This window comes from Patella vulgata, chromosome 4 (genome assembly GCF_932274485.2).
Source record: "Patella vulgata chromosome 4, xgPatVulg1.2, whole genome shotgun sequence".
Classification (NCBI taxonomy): Eukaryota; Metazoa; Mollusca; class Gastropoda; family Patellidae; genus Patella; species Patella vulgata.
Window position 1 is genome coordinate 33,427,822 of NC_065882.2, and position 24,426 is coordinate 33,452,247.

The following is a 24,426-nucleotide window of genomic DNA, read 5'->3' on the forward strand; positions in this document are numbered from 1 at the left end:
ATATTAGCGGACCAAAACAATTAAAGTGTCCTCGGATAGTCCCATGAATAGATTATCTTATGACATCTAAATGATACGAATTCGATGGTTAGGAAATAAATTATGATACGCGGAAAATCTAGTATTTTCTGTTTTGGTGCATTCTGGGACGCCTTTTTCTCGAAAACGACGCCAACGATTTTTCTGAACTTTTTTTTAATCAGAGAACTATCGGTGATCTAGGGTGTGAATCCAAAAATAAAAGCATTGAAATAATATAGGTGGTCCAAAAATGGCCTTAATCTTTGAAAAAAGTTGATAAATCGTTAAATTATTGAAAATGCTCTTTTATTTATCTTTTTTTCGAAAACTACTCAATGGATGTTTCTGACATTTCTGGCACAGGAAGTTAAGTATCTATACAACTTGTTAAAGCTATCCCAACAATGATCCAAAACCCGGAAGTAGTCGAAAAAATATCCGATATTTTGAAATAAATGCAAAAAAATGAAGATTTTTGCCAAAAACGTGATTTCTCCGTTGGATATTACCAGATCAAAAGAGCTAAAGTATCGTTCGAAAGCGCAGTGAATGGACTTCCGTATGCTTTCTTCGGGTCTGTTGTCTGAAAGCTGATTCAGCACTGCCATGCAGGTCTAGTTATTATTATTATTATTATAATTGTGAAGTTACCGTAGGTCAGACATGGCAACGCCCTTAAGGTCATGAGACAAACAAGCAAAACAAATTTCAATGATTTCTGAAAATTACTTAGTTGGGTTGTTACTCATCAGATTTTAGTGTGTTGTAAATGTATTCATTACTGACAAAAGAAAAAATATGCGACAACTCTTGTCGACTGTCGGACAACTTAGCTGCTGTGGTGTATGTTTCGTTGCCTGGCAACCTTTTTATTTCTGTAACAGTTTTATATCGAAAAAAACGAAATATCTCGCCAGCTCTAAACAGAATAAATATGCCACTGCTCGGACGATTTAGCTGCTGTGGCGTATGTTTCATTGCTTATCAATACCCCCAAACTTAAAGTGTGTAATATCTTGTCCTCAACTGTTTCCATCTGTGCATCTCCATTAAACATTAATTTTAGATTTTTTTTTTTTTCCAGAGTAAAAGGGAAAAGGACATTGTCTTCAATATGGAAAGTGTGAATATACCAATTCTAACAACTGGCAAACAAGACAGCCAGGGAAGCCATGTGACATCTTCATGTAATTATTTTATTAGCTTCTATTTCTTTACCAGCACCCAAGTGGATCTATCTGACTGAAGTTTTTTTGTCTTCCCCCCTTTCGAAGAAAGCACAGGACTATTAAAATGGGTCTGTCACACTTTTTTTGATGCAATAACTCTTTCTAATTTAGCTAGAATATATAAACCTGGTTTAGGTGTTTATTTAGTGAATGCCTTGATGGGGTTCGGAGATAAGCATTTTCTGCGTAGGCTAAGCAAAGACAAGCCAACAGTGAGGCTGATGTCCCCTGCCAAAATCCCAGAATAAACAGATGACACATCAATTAATAGCACATTTATTTTTTTCAAAAGTATCAAGCAATCAAACTAATTATTAACTATACACTAAGTTTCATCACGCTCTATCAGATAGAATTAAAGTTATCTTGTCCCAAAGCATCGACCAATGAAATTACTGAGCTCTGCTTAGCTTTAGCTCGAAATGTTAATCATTGAACTCAGTGAAGACATTCACCTAATGAACATCTACATCAAGTTGAAACATTCTACCTTAATTAAAAGCAGAGTTGTTATGTTCCAAAGTGTTGACAATCAAATTGCTTATCGCTGCTTAGCCTAAGCAGAAAATTCTTGGTCAAGGTAATGATATGATGAATCCATACTTGGAGTTTAATCACTCTCAAGATATCATGGCCCAAAGCATCAACCAATCATATTGCTTATCTCTGCTTAACGTAAGCAGACAATGTTTATCATCGAACTCCATCAAGGCATTCACCTAATGAACACCTACACCAAGTTTGAACATTCTACTACCTCAATTAGGAGAGTTATTGTGTTCCAAAGTCTCGACCAATCAAATTGCTTATCGCTCTGCTTATTCTGAACAGAAAATGCTCATTATGGAAGGTATTGATTTAATGAATAGGGCTGTGTCGATACAGCTTATTTTGGATACGACACTGATACGCGATACGTATCACGATATGGTGACATCACGAATTATGCCCAAAATAGTCTAAAACTACAGTATTATTATTAAGATTAATATTATTATTATTTTTTTTTTTTATGTGTTTTGTCCACAAATCGGATTTTTCAGAATCTAACCATAGGATCTTTCTGAAACTTTTACCTATCCCCCCCAAAATGGGTGGTGGCTGTTGATTAGATATATTTTCGAAGGTTTTTCGAATCCGAAATCACCTAATTTTGCGAACAAATGCATTTGACCTACATTGCTGTACCTTTGTGACTATTTGACCTATTTTACTAATTCTTTTTTCTTTGAGTACCTTGAAACATTTACTTTAAATCCGCAATTTTGGATTTTCGAATTTCGAAAATTGGTCGATGTGATTTAGAACCGGAAGTTGAGACCAACTTTACAACTTCTTTAATAGTTGCGCGACTTTCATGAAATTTTTGGGGATCACGTGGCTAAGTGGGTAAGACGCTAGCTCGCTAGCCTGGAGGTCGGGTGTTCGATCCCTGCATTGGCCGAGAAAGTTCATCCAGATTTTCCGGCGTGGTTCTCCCTTGTCAGTGATGCAGGACGGAGGGGCTGACAAGGAAAGCTGTCTAGTCGTTCGGATGGGACGAAAAACCGAGGTCCCGTGTACACATTGGCGTGCACGTAAAAGATCCCTTGGCAGTTGGAATTCGATATAAGAGTAGGCCGTAGTGCCGCTGTCCGGGCAAAATTTCCCTCATAGCACACTGTATGGCGTATGCCCGTCTTCATTAGCCCAGGTTAGGAGCAGAACAGTAGGACGTTAAACTCCATTTCATTTCATTTCATTTCATGAAATTTAGTATGTAAGTAGATCTTACAGATGCGACTTAAAAGACGTCATTAGAATTTTTCTAAATGATCTCCCCTTGATGAAATTGAGTATCAAAGTTTTCAACAAAAAAAACCCGACGAAATATAGGTCAGATTGCCTTGAATTTTTTTTTTCTGTACTAGCTAAGAAAGGACTGATGTGTACAGAAAATATGAAGTCTGCCGATTGAACTGGAAGGAGCAACCATCTTGAAACGTGAAAAATCCATAAGGCTTTTGCAGTATTTTACTACAGACATGGGAGTTAATTTTCTGAATCCTTGAAGGAATGCCTAAAAATCTATCGGATCTGAATTTTGATATCGGTCAACTGATGGTCACCATTTTGAACTGAATATTAGAAAAAGTGAAAAATCGACGATAATGTACATGAAAATAAAAACAATAGGCCGTAGTTTGGAGAATACGTCTCCTATTTCCAAAATGAATACATTTCTGGATAGCCTGGATCAGGGTCGAATTTATGGTATTTGAAAATGTCACAATTTCAAATTTTGCCTCTGACGTTTTTCATGCCGACAAAGTTGTTTACGAGTGAAAAATCGCATTAACTTCGCGAGTTTTTGACTGATTTTAATGATTTTTATACATCCACATTATGAATGTGGACATATATTGCCGTCGCCCCTGTCTGTATGTGTGTGTGTGTCTGTGTGTCGCCTACAGGCCACAATTCTTAAGTGATCATCTTCACACTATATATACTTATTCCTTATACCCTAAGGATGATCCCTATTGTTTTTGGTGCATGCCCGACCCCCAGGGGAAGAGCCACGCCCATTTTTTGTATTTCTTTGTCATCTACAGGCCTCATTTCTTAACGTATCATATTGAAACTTTAAATACTTATTCTTTGTACCCTAAGGAACATCCCTATCGTTTGGGGTGCATGCCCAACCCCCAGGGGCAGAGCCTCGCCCATTTTCTTTTTGTGTCTTTGTGTCGCCTACAGGCCACATTTCGTAAGTGATCATCTTGAAACTTTACATACTTATTCCTTATACCCTATGGATATCCCTATTATTTTTGGTGCGTGCCCAATATCCAGGGGCAGAGCCACGCCCATTTATTGTATTTGTTTGTTTGTCGTCTACAGGCCGCATTTCTTAACGTATTATATTGATACTTATTCTTTGTACCCTAAGGAACACCCCTATCGTTTGGGGTGCATGCCCAACCACCAGGCACAGAGCCGCGCCCATTTTCTTTTTGTGTGTCTGTGTGTCGCCTACAGGCCACAAAAGCCCACAATTCTTAATCAATCGTCTTGAAAAAATTTCGTATGAATTCCTTATACCCTAAGGATGATCCCTATTGTTTTTGTTACATGCCCGACCCCCTGAGACAGAGCCACGCCCATTTCTTGTATTTTTTTTGTTTGTCATCTACAGGCCGCGATGTTTAACAGATCATTTTGAAACTTCGCATACCTATTCGTTATACCCTAAGGATGCCCCCAATTGTTTTTTGGTGATTGCCCAACCCCCAGGGGCAGAGCCACACCCATTTTTCGTTGTGTCCAGTGTTTAAAATTCGTCAAGAAAAGTTGTAAGCCAACAGGACCCGCTGGTAGACGCCATTCATGAAAGTTGTAGGTCCTAACATTAACTTGTGGGCCCAATAAATATTAACAAAACACACGTACACTACCCCACCTCACCCAAAATTCCTTGAACTTCTAAGTTCCGTAGGTGTCTTCTACAGACATTTGGGACAGGTTTAAAAGTTAAGATATGTATTCAAATTGAGATTACTAAAATTATTAGGCTTTCAGACGAAACTATTGAGATTACTAAAATTATTATTATTATTATTATTTACCGCGGGAGCCTATTTCTCCATGATCAGAAACACATATCGATCTGGAACCAAATTTTCTATCGGGAAACCATGTGGTGGTTACTTGATAAAGTATTTTTGAAACTTCTGCGCAGACCGGAAGTGGCCGAATTTTGAACGGTAGCAATAAATCAAAAAGCGGCCGTGGTTTCGCCAATTCTTTACCTATTTTAAAACAATTCACATTTTTGGAAACCCTGAATCTTTTCCGAGACAATGGCTATCTCACATTTTTGAATTTCGAACATTCATCTATGGCTTTTGTCGTTCGAAATTTGAAAATTTAAATTTTTACAAAAAACTTTTTTATTTATGAATATTTTTTAGTCGTGTTTTACACAAAATTAACGAGTCATCTGACTTGGGCAAAAATGTGATTTTTTTTGTCTCAGTAATTTTCCTTGGCCGCCATTGGCTAATTCAGTTTTTCAGTCCTAGATTAATTATTTATTGCTCGATTTGTATAAAACAAAGTTCACATACTCCATTGTCTCAATTGTCATTTTTTTTGTTACCAATAGAGTTATCTGTCCGCACCGGAAGTGGCTTAATTTTACCAAAAACTACAATTTTGACAGTAAGGTACCATTTTTCGAAAGCAAATATTATTTTTTAAAAAACTGATATAACTAAAAGAGTGTGCCCTTTAAAGGCGCACAAAATGTTGGGAACAGTTTTTTTAATTTCGATTTCATTTTCGAGCAAATTCGATTAAGAGGTGAAAAAAGGTGTAAAATTGACCTATTTACAACCCATTCAGGCTTTTCAGATTTTCAGATATTTCTACGTAACTTTTATAAACTTTTAGCTATAATCTATACGAAGAAAATTTATGTTAAAATTAGTTTGTAATATACTATTCAAGACAAGTAGGGGATATTTGATTTTGGGGGCATAATACTAAAATATGCAAATGACATTTCCAGTTACATGTGACGCCCAAACGCACCAATAGCTACCGCATGGAATGCAGGTGATGCTTGGGATCATCATGGGGGTCCAACCCAAGATTTGCACGACTCTGACTTTGAATGTTACAGTCATTGTGGCATTGAATTCCAGGGTGGAAACATCAGTTTAATTGTTTTAGTGACCAGAAAACAAATTTTGATATGCGTCGGCTTACCCAAAATGAAAGGTTACGTGCCCTTGGCATGCTACAGATCGGCACAACACAGGCGGTTGTGGCGCGGACGATGAATGTTTCTCAGTCTGTCATAAGCAGGCTATGGTCCAGATACCGTGATACACAATCTGTACAGGACAGACCACGCTCAGGTCGACCAAGGGCGACAACTCAAGCCCAGGATCGATTTATCCGTACCTTGGCCTTGAGAAATCGTGTCATCACAGCAAATCAGATCAGCGCTCGTCTTCAAACAGACACTGGTGTGAGAGTGAGTGGCCAGACGATTCGGAATCGACTGCATAGGGGTCACCTTCGCGCCCGACGTCCTCGCGTGATCCCTTGTTTGAGAGATCATCACATTCAGGCAAGACGTCGTTGGTGTAGGGATCGTCAACACTGGGATAATCGACGCTGGAGCAATGTGATGTTTTCAGATGAGTCAAGGTTCACTGTTGATTTTTTGGACAGACGTAGGAGGGTGTGGCGTCGTCAAAACGAGCGCTTCCAAGACGATAACGTCATCAGACATGATCGATTTGGGGGTGGTTCTGTTATGGTGTGGGGAGGCATCACTGTTGCTGGAAGAACGGCTTTACATGTTGTTGCAGGGCGTGTTACAGGCCAGTACTACCGGGACAACATCTTGGCAGTCCATGTTGTGCCGTTCGCACAGGTTACCTCCAACAACAGAACATCACCACATTACCTTGGCCAGCACTGAATCCCGACCTCTCCCCCATCGAGCATGTCTGGGACATGCTTGGACAGAGGTTACGTCAACGTCAACAACGTCCTGCCAATGTCCAAGAACTTGCTGCTGCGTTGCAACAGGAATGGGACAATCTGGACCAAAATGACCTTAGACGTCTCATTAGGAGTATACCACTTCGGATCAATGCTTGTTTGGCAAACAGAGGAGGATTTACCCGTTACTGACTTGGTTGTGATGCTGTGGTAACTTTGCTGTTTGACCCCGGGTATCATTTTACCCTTATAATGGTCAGTCTGTGCCTTACTTAGTCTAACGATCATTTGGAATAAATCGATGAATGTGAACTTCATTTCATTTTGTCATTTGTTTCTTCGTCAGTTTCATTAGGTGACTTTAATAACACTTATATAAAACCATTGTACAACAGTTCCAAATTTCAGGAGTAGCAGAACAAAGGGGTCGAAAATTGAACACTACACCTTTCATTGTTAAGCGAAACATAAGAGGGGATACAATCTGTACGTTTTGTCAACGTATAGAGCCAATTCAAGAGTGCTTTTATCAGTGATGATATTTGAAGTAAAATTATTTCAACTATGAGTGTTTTCTTCTATCCAAAATATGGGTATAATGACCCTGTAACAGAAATAGTTGATAGCTGTGTGTAATACTTAGACTTTGAATTAATATTGTTGCTTCTGTGTCAAAATTATCTTATACCGGTAATCATCTGGACAGAAATCGACGGCTCACGCTGTTTATAAGAAAGTCTAATTTATTAAATGGTTGTAGTAGTATCGTACATAGGTATGGAATATTTCACCTGTGTTTAAAGGTATGACGTTGTTTGAGCATGGACTCTATCTGTAATTAATATTAAATTTTTATTAGTGACGTCAAATTTTTAACGTGCACGAAACCAGAAAATTGGCGATATTTCATTGAATATTCAATCAATTTTTGAACCAGTTACATATTTGAGTAGCTGACATGAAGGCGATTCCGAAGTCCCATGTACACATTCTTGTGACCTTAAAAGATCCCTTGGCGGTTGGAATTCTATATAAAAGAAGACTAGAGCCGCTGTACGAGCATGTTTAGAGAGATCATTTCGGGACTAACATGTTTTTTTTTTTTTTCATTTCAATAATTCGCTTGCGCGTAGGGGTCTTTATCAGTGGGGGGAAACCGGAGGACCCGGGGAAAACCCACGAGGTTGGACAGGCGACGCTATTCCTTGTCACGTACAAGCGGGGATTCGAAACCACGCCAGTTGACTCAATGACAGGCTTTATGATACAGCACGCACGTGTTAACCATTTGGCCATCCAACAACCCCCCCCCCCCCCCCCCCCGATCTTTCTAACCTGGTGGTCCCGTGTTATATCCCTGCGTGAGCCGAGGTAGTTCATCGGGATTTTACGGAGTAGTTCATCCTTGTCAGTGGTGCAGGACACAGAGGGACTGGCAAGGGACAACGTATAGTCGTTCGGATGGGTCGGAAAACCGAGATCCCGTGTACACATTGGCGTAAAGGTGAAAAATCACTTGGCAATTTGATTCGATATACCACACTAAGTCGTATGGCCGTGTCCATTACCTCAGTCGGAGCAGAACAGTAGGAAGTTCAAAACCATTTCATTTCATTTTTTAATGCAGAAATATGAAATTTCCCATTATCAGGAACAATTAACACCTCAATGCTAACAATAAATACTAATATTTATTCAGCGTAAACAACCAAGTTGAACGTTTCTGTCTGGACTACAGCTGTTGTTGCAAGTCGAATAGTAATGCTGGCCAGCGCTGGCCCATCATATTTACACATGGACTACACAGTGGACACAAGTAGGAGCCATAGACAACTTATGCTATATTCAATGAAGCTTATATTCTGTAATTCTTATTATACTTGACCAATTTACTTGTCCCTATTAAGATATATTGTTGGTGTGATTATTAAAGAACAAATCAAATTAAATGTGTTAATTTTATTAGCTGTAGATAAATACAGAATAATATAATGAAGGCTAAATGTGGGTTACAATTAATAATAATGTATCTTTAAACCAATGACACATTATAAACATAAAAAATATTCTTATAAAACAAAGATAAATAATAACCTTTTTAAACATTTTTTGAATACTTCCGGTGTGGAGATTACTGTCGTGGTAGTTTTAATAACCGGTTTGGGCACTTAAATAACCGTAGGGCCCTGTTATGGTTTATTACATTATCTGATCAGACAAAAATGCACCTGAGAAATACTATGTTCAAAGGTGCCAAAAATGTCAAAATATCGAAAATCAAATTTCAATAACTCAATACATATTATACATCGTTAAAATCGTAATTACATCAGCTATCTGAATATGTAACTTTTTTTTGATAATCTCTTAAAATAAAAAAATAGAGCATTTTCCAAAATTACACGATTTTGCGACTTTTTTCGGTTTTCAGGTCGTTATTTGACCTATTCCAGATATATCAAAGTCTTAAAGGAATGTTTCGTACACAAGACTACCAAAGTGTATCTCGATAGAGAAAGTTTCAGAAAAATTTCAATAACTCAATACATAATCGTTATCTCATAAAATAAGAAAATAATAGAGCATTTTCCAAAATTTCACGATTTTTCGACTTTTTTTCGATATTCAGCCCGTTATTTGACCTATTCAAGATATTTCAAAGTCTTTAAAATGGAATGTATCGTACACAAGACTACCGAGAGGACTCTCGCTAGAGAATGTTTCAGAAAAATCGCTTGAGTAGTTTTCAAGATATGGGCGTCCAAAAACGCTCAAAATCAGACAATACTTGACTTTCAGCGTACCATATTTTGCTGCTTTTTCGTAGTATCCATATGAATTTGGTATCATAAGATAGTCCAATAGATACTTAACTTCCTGTAACAGAGGTGTTAGAGTTAATATTACGTCACTTCCGTTGCCGACAGAAAAATTTCACCGTAACAAAAAAATTACAATTGGGACCACGAAGCATATGAACTTTGCTTTATACAAATCTAACAATAAATAATTTTTCTGGGTACGAAAAACTAAATTAGCCGATGGCGGCTAACGCAAATTACCGAGATATTTTTTTTTCTCATTTCTGCTCAAGTAGGATGATATACTATTCAAAAAAAGTAGGGGATATTTGATTTTTAAGTGTTATTAAAGTCACCTAATGAAACTGACGAAGAAACAAATGACAAAATGATACCCGGGGTCAAACAGCAAAGTTACCACAGCATCACAACCAAGTCAGTAACGGGTAAATCCTCCTCTGTTTGCCAAACAAGCATTGATCCGACGTGGCATACTCCTAATGAGACGTCTAAGGTCATTTTGGTCCAGATTGTCCCATTCCTGTTGCAACGCAGCAGCAAGTTCTTGGACATTGGCAGGACGTTGTTGACGTTGACGTAACCTCTGTCCAAGCATGTCCCAGACATGCTCGATGGGGGAGAGGTCGGGACTCAGTGCTGGCCAAGGTAATGTGGTGATGTTCTGTTGTTGGAGGTAACCTGTAACGATCCTGGCCCTGTGACATCTTGCGTTGTCATCCTGGAAGATGAAACGGCGGCCTTGACGTCGTGCGAACGGCACAACATGGACCTCCAAGATGTTGTCCCGGTAGTACTGGCCTGTAACACGCCCTGCAACAACATGTAAAGCCCACACCATAACAGAACCACCCCCAAATCGATCATGTCTGATGACGTTAACGTCTGTCCAAAAAATCAACAGTGAACCTTGACTCATCTGAAAACATCACATTGCTACAGCGTCGATTATCCCAATGTTGACGATCCCTACACCAACGACGTCTTGCCTGAATGTGATGATCTCTCAAACAAGGGATCACGCGAGGACGTCGGGCGCGAAGGTGACCCCTATGCAGTCGATTCCGAATCGTCTGGCCACTCACTCTCACACCAGTGTCTGTTTGAAGACGAGCGCTGATCTGATTTGCTGTGATGACACGATTTCTCAAGGCCAAGGTACGGATAAATCGATCCTGGGCTTGAGTTGTCGCCCTTGGTCGACCTGAGCGTGGTCTGTCCTGTACAGATTGTGTATCACGGTATCTGGACCATAGCCTGCTTATGACAGACTGAGAAACATTCATCGTCCGCGCCACAACCGCCTGTGTTGTGCCGATCTGTAGCATGCCAAGGGCACGTAACCTTTCATTTTGGGTAAGCCGACGCATATCAAAATTTGTTTTCTGGTCACTAAAACAATTAAACTGATGTTTCCACCCTGGAATTCAATGCCACAATGACTGTAACATTCAAAGTCAGAGTCGTGCAAATCTTGGGTTGGACCCCCATGATGATCCCAAGCATCACCTGCATTCCATGCGGTAGCTATTGGTGCGTTTGGGCGTCACATGTAACTGGAAATGTTTCTTCTGTTAGGTTCTATAGTGACTTTTTTCGTAGTCATTTGCATATTTTAGTATTATGCCCCCAAAATCAAATATCCCCTACTTTTTTTGAATAGTATATTTTAACCCTGTGTAAAATACCATCAAAAAATATTCATAAATAAAAAAGGTTTTCGTAAAAAAAAATTAAAAAGGTTTTCGTAAAAAAAAATATTTTTTCAAAATATCGGACATTTTTTCGACTACTTCCGGTTTTACGATCATTGTCGTGATAGCTTTATGAAGTTCTTTGGATACTTAACTTTCTGTACCAGAAGTGTCAGAAACATCCAATGAGTAGTTTTGGAAAAAAAGATAAATCAAAGAGCGTTTCCAAAAATTTTACGATTTTTCAATTTTTTTCAAAGTTTGAGGCCATTTTTGGACCACCTTTATTATTTCAATGCTTTTCATTTTGGATTCACTATATAGACAACCGATAGGACTTTGAGTAAGAAAAGTTTAAGAAAAATCGTAGGCGTCGTTTTCGAGAAAATGGCGTCTCAGAATGTTAAAAAATCGGAAAATACTAGATTTTTCTTCATACAATAATTTATTTCCTTACCATCAAAATCGTATTATTTAGATACCATATGATGGTCCATTAATAGGGCTATCCAACGACGCTTTAGTTCTTTTGGTCCGCTATTACCTAAGGGAGAAATCAATTTTTTCGCAAGTGCGACAATGTTTTTAACCTTTTTTTTTCATTTTTTTGAATACTTCCGGTATGGTTATTATTGTCGGAATAGTTTTAATAGCCGGTTTGGGCACTAAAATAGCCACAGGGCTCTGTAATGATATATTACATTATCTGATCAGATAAAATGCCCCTGAGAAATCCTATGTTCAAAAGTGCCAACAATGCAAAAAAATTAAAATATCGAAAATTATATTTCAATAACTACATACATATTATACATCGTTAGAATCGTAATTAGGTCAGCTATAAGAATATACAACCTTTTTTTTAAAATCTCTTCAAATAAAAAAATAGTAGAGCATTTTCCAAAATTTCACGATTTTTCGACTTTTTTCGATTTTCAGTCCGTTATTTCACCTATTCCAGATATTTCAAAGTCGTAATGGAATGCTTCGTACACAAGACTACCACAAGGTCTCTCGATAGAGAAAGTTTCATAAAAATCGCTGGCGTAGTTTTTGAGATACAGGCGTCTAAAAATCAGAAAATACTTGATTTTCAGCGTGCCATATTTTGCTGCCTGATCATAGTATCCGCAGGAATTGGGTATCATTCAGTGGTCCAATCACCGCCAGACCAATGATACCTTAATTTGTTTAATCCGTTGATATCGGACGGAGAAATCGTGTTTTTACCCAAAACACCAATTTTTCACGTTTTTTTAAAAAATATCGCATATTATTTCGACTACTTCCCGTTTAAGGATTCTTGTCGAAATTGCTTTATAAGTTGGTATTGGACTATAACTTCATGTTCCAGAATTTTCAGAAACGTCAATTCTGCCATAAAACGAAACCCGAGCTCACAAAATGGGAAGAAAATTCGAAAAAAATCGAAAAATAAAGGGCGATAACTCTGAATACAACTTATATTACTGGAATCGGATGGACTTCAGGTATCCAAAAATGTAAGTCAAATTTGAAAATTTTGAAAAATAACAAAAATTGTCTCGTAATTTGCTTGAAAATGGATAAAGAATTGACGAAACTATGGCCAATTTTCAATTTTTAGACAATGTACAAAGTTTGGTCACTTCCGGTATGCGCAGAAATTTCAAAAATATTTTATCAAGTAGCCACCACATGGTTTCCCAATAGAAAATCTAATTCCAGATCGATATCTGTTTTCGATCATGGAGATCTAGGCTCCCGCGGTAAATAATAATAATAATAATAATAATTTTAGTAATCTCAATAGGCTTTCAGACGAAAGTCTGAAAGCCTAATAAGAAGAAGAATAATAATCTTAACAAAAACAATAGTGTTTCACACAAGCTGCGCAGTGTGAAACCCTAATAATTTTAGTAATCTCAATAGGCTTTCAGACGAAAGTCTGAAAGCCTAATAACTAGACTTGCTTGCAAGACTGAAGGCTTTCACCGTGCCAAGGCGTCACACGATCGCCAGATGCATGACAAAAGACTTTCCTCACCACTCGCCCACACCCCCCCTCCCCCCCAAAACAGTTAAAATCGGTGCTATTGCAACAATCGTGATTTAACGGTCGGGTGTGACCGGATTAAAACACCTAAAGTATCGTTTAGTAGCTCGATGAATGGGCTATTGTATGACACACTTCCTGTCTGATTTCTGAAAGCCGGTTCAGTGCTGCTTGCAGGTCTAGTTAAGCTTTCATATTACATATGAAAGCTTATTGTTTCTATTAAGATTATTATTGTTATTTTTTTTTTGTGTTTTGTCCACAAATCGGAGTTCTCAGAATCTAACCATAGGATCGTTCTGAAACTTTTACCTATCCCCCCAAAAATGGGTGGTGGCTGTTGATTAAATATATTTTCAAAACGTTTTACGAATCCGAAATCACCGAATTTTACGAAGGAATGCATTTGACCTACAATGCTGTAACTTTGTGACTATTTGACCTATTTTACTAATTCTTTTTTCTTTGAGTATCTTGAAACATTTACTTCAAATCTGCAATTTCGGATTTTGGCATTTCGAAAATTCGTCGCTGTCATTTCGAACCGGAAGTTATTACCAATTTGACAACTTCTTTAATAGTTGTGCGATTTTCGTGAAATTTAGAATGTTAGTAGATCTTGCCAATGCGACTTCAATGATGTCCTTGGAAATTTTCTAAATTATCTCCCCTTGGTGAAATTAAGGATCAAAGTTTTCAAAAAAATCGTCGAAATATAGGTCAGAATGACCTAAAAAAAAAATTCGATACTAGACAAGTAATTACTGATTCGTACACAAAATATGGAGTTTGTCGATCGAACCGGAAGTGCCACCATCTTTAAACGTGAAAAATCAAAAAGGCTTTTTTGCTATTTTACTTACAGACTCGGGCGTCATATTTTCGGAATCCTGGAGGGAATACCTAAAAATCTATCGGATCAGAATTTTGATTTCGGTCACGTGATGGTCACCATTTTGAATTGAAAATAAAAAATAGAAGCAATTTGAAGGGCCGGGACTTTGGAACACAAGAACTCTCCTTCTAATTAAGCTAGAATGTTCAAACTTGGTGTAGGCGTTCACTAGGTCAATGTCATGATTGAGTTCAAAGATGAGCATTTTTTGCCTAGGGTAAGCAGAGATAAGCAAGCTGATTTGTTGATTCTTTAGGGCACGATGACATTGGTTATAATGAATGGAGGGCGATGAAACTCTTGTCAATCGAGAGGCTAATAGCTGGCCTGTTGTGTGAAATCATTGTATCATTTTTTGAAAATGTCCGGGGTAGCCGAAAAAAGGAGATCGAAATCCAAAAAGTCGTATTTTTACGATTTGGGGCATTTTTAGAGGTCGTGTAAAGTAAAATAAAGCATGCATATACATATATTATTGATATTAAATATATCATATAAAAAACTAAACAATGAATCAGCTGTCATTGACAGATTTTATATTATAAGCATGGTCAGTGGAAGGTCAGCGTATTGTCCAACTTGAACTCACTGACTCCGTAACATTATTGTGGGTATGGTATAAGCTGAATTTGATGAGATGCACATATCTCGTATGACTATTTGGTACTTACAGTGTTAGACTTTGTCGTAACGTTACGGTCTCCATTCATCAAATCGTCGTTGGGACTATAATACGATTTTGAATCAAGTTATTTATCACTGAGGGACTCAAAATTAGGTTTGATGTAGCTCTGCTCATTTACAGTGGCGAATTTAACGGGCTCATGGGTTCCAGCTCCCTCCTCTAGAAATTTCACAGCACCCGCATGGATTGTGGCTAATTTTGTGGCAGAATTTTATTTTTCTGGGGGAGGTATTTCTAAATGGCTCCGACACAAGTGCCTGAAATGCCATGAAATCACGTTTTCGGCCTCCAATTAAAATTTCTTAGCGGGAGAACCCCCTGACCCGACCCCCTTGCGGGGCTTCACGGTCGGTATCAGCCCCCCTCCCCACCACCATGGTTAATCCGGCGTTGATGTTCCCTCTTGTGCAGCTGCAAAAGAATGTACAAGTTCATTGCCTCATTGTCAAAGATCCCACTTTTCTACCCCAGTTCGGGTAATGAGGTCGAGCGTATATTGTATAGGGGATATTAAACAAGCAAACAGTATGGCTGATGTCTCCCGCCAAAACCCCAAAGTAAAAGATGACACATTAATTAATCGCACTTTCATATTTTTTTCAAAAGTATCGAGCAATCAAACTATACTGTAAATTGCATCACTCTCTGTCAGATAGAAATCAAGGTTATCTTGTCCCAAAGCATCGACCAATGAAATTGCCAAGCTGTAGCTCAAAATGTTCAGTCAAGACCTGATGAACATCTACACCAAGTTTAAACATTCTAGCTCAATTAAAAGCTGGGTTGTTATGTTCCAGTACTTCATTATAACCAAAGTTATCATACCCCAAAGCATCAACCAATTCAAAGTCCCGGCCAATCAAGTTGCTTTGCTTATCCTGACTAAGAGAATGCTCATTGTCGAACTTGGTCAAGGTAATATGGTCAAGGTACTAATGTAATGAAACTATACACAAAGTTTCATCAAATTGCTTATGGCTAAAGTTAATATCCGATTACTTTAAATTTATACACAGTGTTTCAGGTCATGAGACGAAGAAGCCTATTGATTTTCAGCGATATCCGATAATTACTGTCAGACTTATGGTCCTTGACCACTTCAAAAAATCTTATGCGCGCTCTAGAGGTTAAATTCAATATCCGATTGACTTTAAATTTATACACAGTGTTTAAGGTCATGAGATGAAGAAGCCAATTGATTTTCAGCGATTTCCGATAATTACTGTCAGAGTTATGGCCCTTCATCACTTAAAAAAAATCTTGTGGATGCTTTAGAGGCCAAAGTTAATGTCCGATTGACTTTAAATTTATACACAGTGGTTAAGGTCATGAGACGAAGTAGGCGATTGATTTTCAGCGATATCTGATATTTACTGCCACAGTCGTGGCCCCTGATCACTTCAAAATATCTTGTGGACGCTCTAGAGGCCAAAGTTAATATCCGATTGACTTTAAATTTATGCGCAGTGTTTAAGGTCATGACACGAAGATGCCTACATTATTGATTTTCAGCGATATCTGATATTTACTGCTATTTCCGATAATTACCGTCAGAGTTATTGCCCTTTATCACTTTAAAAAATCTTGTGGACGCTCTAGAGGCTAAATTCAATATCCGATTGACTTTAAATTTATACAGTGTTTAAGGTCATGAGATCAAGAAGCCAATTGATTTTCAGCGATTTCCGATTAATTCCTGTCCTGCGTACTCTGTATATAATATACGGTTTTCTAAATATGCCTTGGATGGTAGCCATTTTGTTCATAAGGTAAATGTAATTTTTCAGATACCTGATGACATTTATACTTATTGTTTCAATAGATTCTAATAACCCCCTTTGCAGTTCATATGAAAGCTTTCATATCTGCTATGCAGATCTAGTTATTTATTATTATTATTTTATTTTTTTTGGTAGAGCCTATTTCTCAGTGCCTGTAACAGATACCGATATGGGACCTAATTTTCTATTGGGAAACCATGTGGTGGCTACTTGATAAACTATTTTTGAAACTTCTGCGCAGACCGGAAGTGGCCGAATTTCGTGCGGTGCATAAAAATTTAAAATCGGCCGTAGCTTCGTCAATTCTGTACCTATTTTCATACAAATAACATTTTCAGAAACCCTGAGTCTTTTCTCGGACGATAGCAGTTGTAAATTTCGAAACTTCGTCGGTGACTTCTAGCCTTCGAAAAATGAAAAATTTTGTTTAAAAGACAATTTTTGTTATTTTTCAAAATTTTCAAATTTGACCTACATTTTTGGATACCTGAAGACCATCCGATTCCAGAAATATAATTTTCATTCTGAGTTATCGCCCTTTATTTTTCGAATTTTTTCGAATTTTCTGCCCATTTCCCAACCCTTATATTTTTGGGAAAGGATAAATCGATAGTTCTGAAATTCCTGGAACATAAAGCTATATAGTCAGACCGCTACATAAAGCAATTTTGAAAACGATCCGGAAACCGGAAGTAGTCGAAATAATGATAGATATTTCGGAAAAAAAACGCAAAAAATGGGTGTTTTGGGGGAAAAACTTGATTTCTCCGTCCAATATCAATGGATTAAACGAATTAAGCTTTCGTTGAGTGGCCCGAGGAATGGACTGTCGTATGATGCCCAATTTATACGAATACTATGACCAAGCAGCAAAATATGACAAGCTGGAAATCAAGTATTTTCTGATTTGGGGCGTTTTTGGACGCCTGTATCTCGAAATCTTAACCGCAACTTTTTTTTTAACTTTCTCTATCGAGAGTCCATTCGATAGTCTTGTGAATTATGCCATCCAATAAGACTTTGAAGTGTCTGGAATACGATAAAAAAGGGACTGAAAATCGAAAAAAGTCGAAAAATCGTGAAATTTTGCAAAATGCTCTATTACTTTATTATTTAAACAATTTTTTACAAAAAGATTCAGATTCGGATAGCTGACCTAATTACGATTCTAACGATGTATAATATGTATTGAGTTATTGAAATTTAATTTTCGATATTTTGACATTTTTGTATTTTTGGCACCTTTGAACATAGGATTTCTCAGGGTCATTTTATCTGATCAGATAATGTAATATATCATTACAGAGCCCTGCCGCTATTTAATTGCCCAAACTGGTTATTAAAACTATTCCGACAATAATCTCCATACCGGAAGTATTCGAAAGATGATAAAAAAAAAAGGTTATTGAGTTATTGAAATTTAATTTTCGATATTTTGACATTTTTGTATTTTTGGCACCTTTAAACATAGGATTTCTCATTGTCATTTTATCTGATCAGATAATGTAATATATCATTACAGAGCCCTGCCGCTATTTAATTGCCTAAACTGGTTATTAAAACTATTCCGACAATAATCTCCATACCGGAAGTATTAAAAAAATGAAGAAAAAAAAGGTTAAAAAATTGTCGCTCTTGCGAAAAGATGGATTTCTCGGTCAGATATTACCGGACCAACAGAAGTAAAGTGTCTTTGGATAGCCCCATTAATGGACTATTATATGGCATCTCAATGGTACGGTTTCGATGGTTAGAAAATAAATTGTGGTACGCCGAAAATCTAGTATTTTCCGTTTTTGGAGCCTTTTTAGACGTCTTTTTCTCGAAAACGACAACTCCGATTTTTCTAAAACTTTTTTTAACGCAGAGTCCTATCGGTAGTCTGTGGCGTCAATCCAAATGGAAAAGGTTTGAAATAATATAAGGGGTCCAAAAATGGCCTCAATCTTTAAAAAAAAGTTGAAAAATCTTTAAATTATTAAAAATGTTCTTTTATTTATCTTTTTTACAAAAAAGTACTGAATAGATGTTTCTGACACTTCTGTGACAGAAAGTTAAGTATCTAAACAAATTGTTAAAACTATCTCGACAATGGTCCAAAAACCGGAAGTAGTCGAAAAAATATCCGATATTTTTGAAAAAACCCCGTAAAATCTAGTATTTTCCGTTTTGGAGCATTTTGAGACGCCATTTTCTCGAAACCTAAAACTAATTTTTTTCTTAAACCTTTTTTACTCAGAGTCCTATCGGTGGACTATGGCGTGAGTCCAAGAATAAAAGCATTGAAATAATATAAGTGGTCCAAAAAGAACCTCAATCTTGGAAAAAAGTTTAAAAATCCTTAAATTACTGAAAATCATCTTCTAATTTTCTTTCTTTGGAAATTAGGTAACAAAACAACTTGTTAAAGCTATCCCGACAGTGATCCAAAAACCGGAAGTGGTTTAAAGTTTCCGATATTTTGAGAAAAAAACACGTAAAAAGTAAAAAAATGGCGATCTTGCGAAAAAAGTGATTACTACGCCAGATTCCACCGAATCAAGACAACTAAAGTGTCATTGGATAGTTCGAACAATGGACGGTCTTATGGCGTCTAAATGGTAAAAATTCGCGAGTTAGGCAATAAATAATGGAACGCTGAAAATCTATTATTTTCCTTTTTTGAGCCTATTCGGACGCTTTTATTTCGAAAACTTCTCTTATTTCCTTTCTTAAACTTATGTTACTTAGAGTCCCAACGTTGGTCTATGGTGTGAATCCAAATTTAAAAGCCTCAATATAGTAATAAATGGTCCAAAAGGGACACAATCTTTGAAAAAAGTCGAAAAATCGTTATATCTGTAAATCTGCTTCTAATGGTATAATGTCCAATGGATCTTTCTTAAAGGACAATATTGGTGTCAGTCATTTTAAAATATGTGATAGAGCTCGTTAAATACATCCCAAATATAATTTTAACACAGAAATCATTGCTCCGATAGCTGAGAAACAAGCACGTGAAGAAACGGGAAGTGACGTCAAACATGACAAACACGAGTTGTCTTTCTATATAACAGACAAACGATCGAATTTCATTTCACTGATCACTATTGAACATAGGATTTCCCAGGGACATTTTATCTGATCAGACAATGTAATATATCATTACATAGCCCTGTGGCTATTTGATAAGCCAATCCGATAATTAAAACTATCCCGACAATAATCTCCATACCAGAAGTATTCAAAAAATGAAGAAAAAAGGGTTTAAAAAAATAGCGCTCTTGCGAAAAACTTGATTTCTCCATCAGATGTTAGCGGACCAAAAGAACTAAAGTATCGCTGGATAGCCCTATTAATGACATCTGAATGATACGATTTAGATAGCTAGAAAATAAATTATGGTAACCAAACAACTTGTTAAAGCTATCCCGACAATGATCCAAAAACCGGAAATAGTCGAAAAAATTTCCGATATTGAGAAAAAACACTGTAAAAAGTAAAAAAATGGCGATCTTGCAAAAAAAGTGATTACTACGCCAAATTCCACCGAATCAAAACAACTAAAGTGTCATTGGATAGTTCGAACAATGGACGATCTTATGACATCTAAATGGTAAAAATTCTCGGGTTAGGCAATATACAATGGAACGCTGAAAATCTATTATTTTCCTTTTTTGAGCCTATTCAGACGCTTTTATTTCGAAAACTTCTCTTATTTCCTTTCTTAAACTTATGTTACTTAGAGCCCTAATTTAAAAGCCTCAATATAGTATAAATAGTTCAAAAGGGTCACAATCTTTGAAAAAAGTCGAAAAATCGTTATATCTGTAAATCTGCTTCTAATGGTATAAGGGAGGTAAAACTGTCCAATGGACCTTTCTGAAACTTGTGGTACAGATAGTGAAGTTCCCATACCACTTGTTAAATCTATCCCGATAATGATCCGTAAACAGGAAGTAGTCAAAAAAATATTTGATATTTTTTTTTTAGAAAAAAAAGACAGTAGAAAATCGGTGCTCTTGCAACAATCGGGATTTCACCGTCGGGTGTGACCGGATCAAAACATCTAAAGTATCATTTGGTATAATCCTTGTAAGACATATAGAGGTAGATTTCACATATTAAAAACACTTATATGGATATACTACTTCTGAATTTATTAACATGCTACGTTTCGATACACATACAGATATCGTTATCAAGCAAATAATGATATATAACAAAACTGTGGTGCAATATATAGTTAACAAATTGGAAACCATGTAACAGATTAATCATTAATTAAGAATAAATAAGGTGAGAGGTAATAATATGGATAAACAATTACAAAGGGATTAACAAGATGAAAGACTGTAATGTATTGATAACAATTAGAAATATTAGCAGATCGAACTAATAATTATAAGAGATTAACTATATGAGAGATAGGAATATATAGATAACAATTAATACACTAATTAGCAGGTGAAACCATAACTACAAGATGAGGGGGTTAAACACACAGGCAAGAAATCGAAAACTAGGGGAAGGAAACCATAATGTATTGATAACATTTAGAAATTAGCAGATAAAATTAATAATTATACGAGATTATTGGGATAACTGCCTTGTGATGCTCTTTTGTTCTCACTGAAATCGGTCGGGAAGTTTCTCCAATGTACGCCAAATCGCACTCACAATTTATTTTATATACGACACCCTTTGGATCATCTCTTGGTTTTAGTATCCTACCATCAGCTTTTAACATAGTCTTGAGTGTGGTTCCGCTGCTGAATACTACCTCTGCGCCGATTTGCTCCGTTAAAATTCTTTTAATATGGTGGCTAGCTGGTCCTATAAATGGGATGTGGAAGAGTACCGGACGACTTTTTCTAATGGCATCGGGTGGTTTGCAAGTATGCGTCAGAGTTTTCTTCATTGTTGTTTTAACTGTGTTGACAGGGTAGTTGTTGTATTCTGTAAGGACGTGGTTGATGTGCTGTAGTTCAGCGTCGAGTAGATCATCATGACATACTAATTTTAAGCGTCTTGTTAAGGTACTTATGATTCCTGTTTTGACTTTGGTTGGATGGTTAGAACTATTATGTATATATTGGTCCGTGTGGGTTGGCTTGCGGTAAACAGTGGTTTTTAGGCTATCTGCGGAGTTGATTACTAATACATCTAGGAAGGGTAATTGGTTGTCTTTTTCTAATTCTACAGTAAATTTCATTCGAGGGTGGACGCTATTGAGGTGTTCGAGAAGGTGATGTGGATTCTGACCTAGTTCCAAAATGGCAAATACATCATCAACTTTTCTAATCCATGTTATAGGTGGGATAGGTGTAGACTTTAGGACAGATTCTTCAAAATGGGTCATATACACTTCTGTTATGAGAGGACTTATGGGGGATCCCATGGGTAATCCATGCACCTGTTCATAAAGACAGGATTGCAATGAAAAGTATGAAGAATTGATGCATTGCTCTATTAGTTGAATGATACTGTCGATTTTGAGGTTTGTGGTTAGTTCTTGGTAAATGGATTCAATTTTTTGCCTTAACACTTGTACTGCTTCATCCCGAGGTATATTCGTAAACAAATCAACAACATCATAACTAACTAACTGACCATTCACATTATTTTGATTAAGTCTATGACAGAATTCTGCTGAATCTTTAATATAGGAATTAGCACTAGTTGCAATGGGTGATAATAGTTTAGAGATATACTGTGCCGTGTTGTAGTACACTGATCCACGAGAACATGTTAACAGTCTAATTTTGATTGGGTCTTTGTGAATTTTAACCTGTACTCTAGCATAAGGTGGCGTCGGATGGGATATGTTTAGTTTCTCATAAAGTTGTTTATCTATTTCATTATTGTTGCGGAGGGTTTTTAATGTGGATTTAAGTTGTCTATCAAGTTTTGCTGTAGGGTCCTTTTTTAGTTGTTTGTAGGTTGAACTGTCTGATAAGGTGTTGTTTACGAGTTCATTCAGGTGACAAGTATCTATTAGTACAGTGGCTTTACCTTTATCAGCTGCAACTATTGATATCTCTTTATTTTCCTTTAGTTCTTTGATTGCACTGGTTTCCTCTTTAGTTAGGTTAGCTTTGGTTACTGCTGGTTTCTCTAGAATCTTCTTGATTTGGTGTCTAATATAATCTATTTTACCATTCAGGGCTAGTTGCTGAAGGCCTTTCTCTATATTGGTAATGAACGTTTCAATTGCTGGTTTGTTGTTGGATGGTATAAATGGTATAAGTCCTTTCGATAGGAGGTGTATCTGGTCATCTGTAAGCGTGTGGGAGGAAAGGTTGATAACTGTTTTCTTTAAGTATTCTTTCTTACTTTTATCTGATGCTTTGGTTTTACCTTTTTTGCTCTCCTCTACTTGAAGATGGTTAAACTTCTTTCTTTGTCTCTGTTTAGTTTCTAACTTAAGTTTATCTATCGCCTTCTGATTTAACTTGATAAAGTTTGTATAATCTGAAGGTGTTAAAGTCTCGAATAGTTTATTTAACAATCCAGTTTCAGTAATTTACCTCGGGTTTGACCAGATCAAAACATCTAAAGTATCGTTTGGTAGCTTGATAAATGGGCTATTGTATGACACACTTCTTGTCTGATTCCTGAAAGCCGGTTCAGTGCTGCTTGCAGGTCTTATTATTATTATTATTATTTATTGGAGCTTATTTCTCCATGATCGAAAACAGATATCGATCTGGGGTTCAATTTTCTATCGGGAAACCATGTGGTGGTTACTTGATAAAGTAGTTTTGAAACTTCTGCGCAGACCGGAAGTGGCCGAATTTTGAACGGTAGCAATAAATCAAAAATCGGCCGTGGTTTTGCCAATTCTTTACGTATGTTAAAACAATTCACATTTTTGGAAACCCTGAATCTTTTCCGAGACAATGGCTATCTCACATATTTCAATTTCGAACATTCATCTATGGCTTTTGTCGTTCGAAATTTGAAAATTTAAATTTTTACAAAAAATTGGGCAAAAATGTGAATTTTTTTTGTCTCAGTAATTTTCCTTTGCCGCCATTGGCTAATTCAGTGTTTCAGTCCTAGATTAATTATTTATTATTATTACAGCATATTATTTTGCTCGATTTGTATAAAACAAAGTTCATATACTCCTTTGTCTCAATTGTCATTTTTATACGCCCACATTGAAATGTGGTCGTATATTGTCGTCGCCCCCGTCCGTCCGCCCGTCGGTCCGGCGTCCACAATTGCTTGTGGACGCTCTAGAGACTAAAGTTAATTTTCAGCGATTTCCGATAATTACTGCCAGAGTTATGGCCCTTGATCACTTTGAAAAATCTTGTGGAAGCTCTAGAGGCCAAAGTTAATATCCAATTGACCTTAAATTTATACACAGTGTTTGAGGTCATGAGACGAAGAAGCCTATTGATTTTCAACGATTTCCGATAATTACTGCCAGAGTTATGGCCCTTGATCACTTCAAAAAATCTTGTGGACGCTCTAAAGGCCAAAGTTAATATCCGATTGACTTTCAATTGACATTGAATTTATACACAGTGTTTAAGGTCATAAGATGATGAAGCCTATTGGTTTTCAGTGATTTCTGATAATTACTGCCAGAGTTATGGCCCTTGATCACTCTGAAAAATCGTATATTGTCGTCGCCCCCGTCCGTCCGCCCGTCGGTCCGGCGTCCACAATTGCTTGTGGACGCTCTAGAGACTAAAGTTAATTTTCAGCGATTTCCGATAATTACTGCCAGAGTTATGGCCCTTGATCACTTTGAAAAATCTTGTGGAAGCTCTAG

The 24,426-nt window shown here is 36.9% G+C and overlaps 1 protein-coding gene across 1 annotated transcript in view; it reads left to right on the forward strand.

The window, feature by feature from the left end:
• The window catches only part of LOC126817153 (DNA polymerase theta), a 132,062-nt gene that overhangs the window by 19,849 nt on the left and 87,787 nt on the right, over positions 1-24,426 (forward strand). Inside the window, exon 2 of the mRNA XM_050543998.2 lies at positions 1,106-1,208. Coding sequence (XP_050399955.1) covers positions 1,106-1,208 — 103 coding nt within the window. The remainder of the gene's footprint in view (positions 1-1,105; positions 1,209-24,426) is intronic.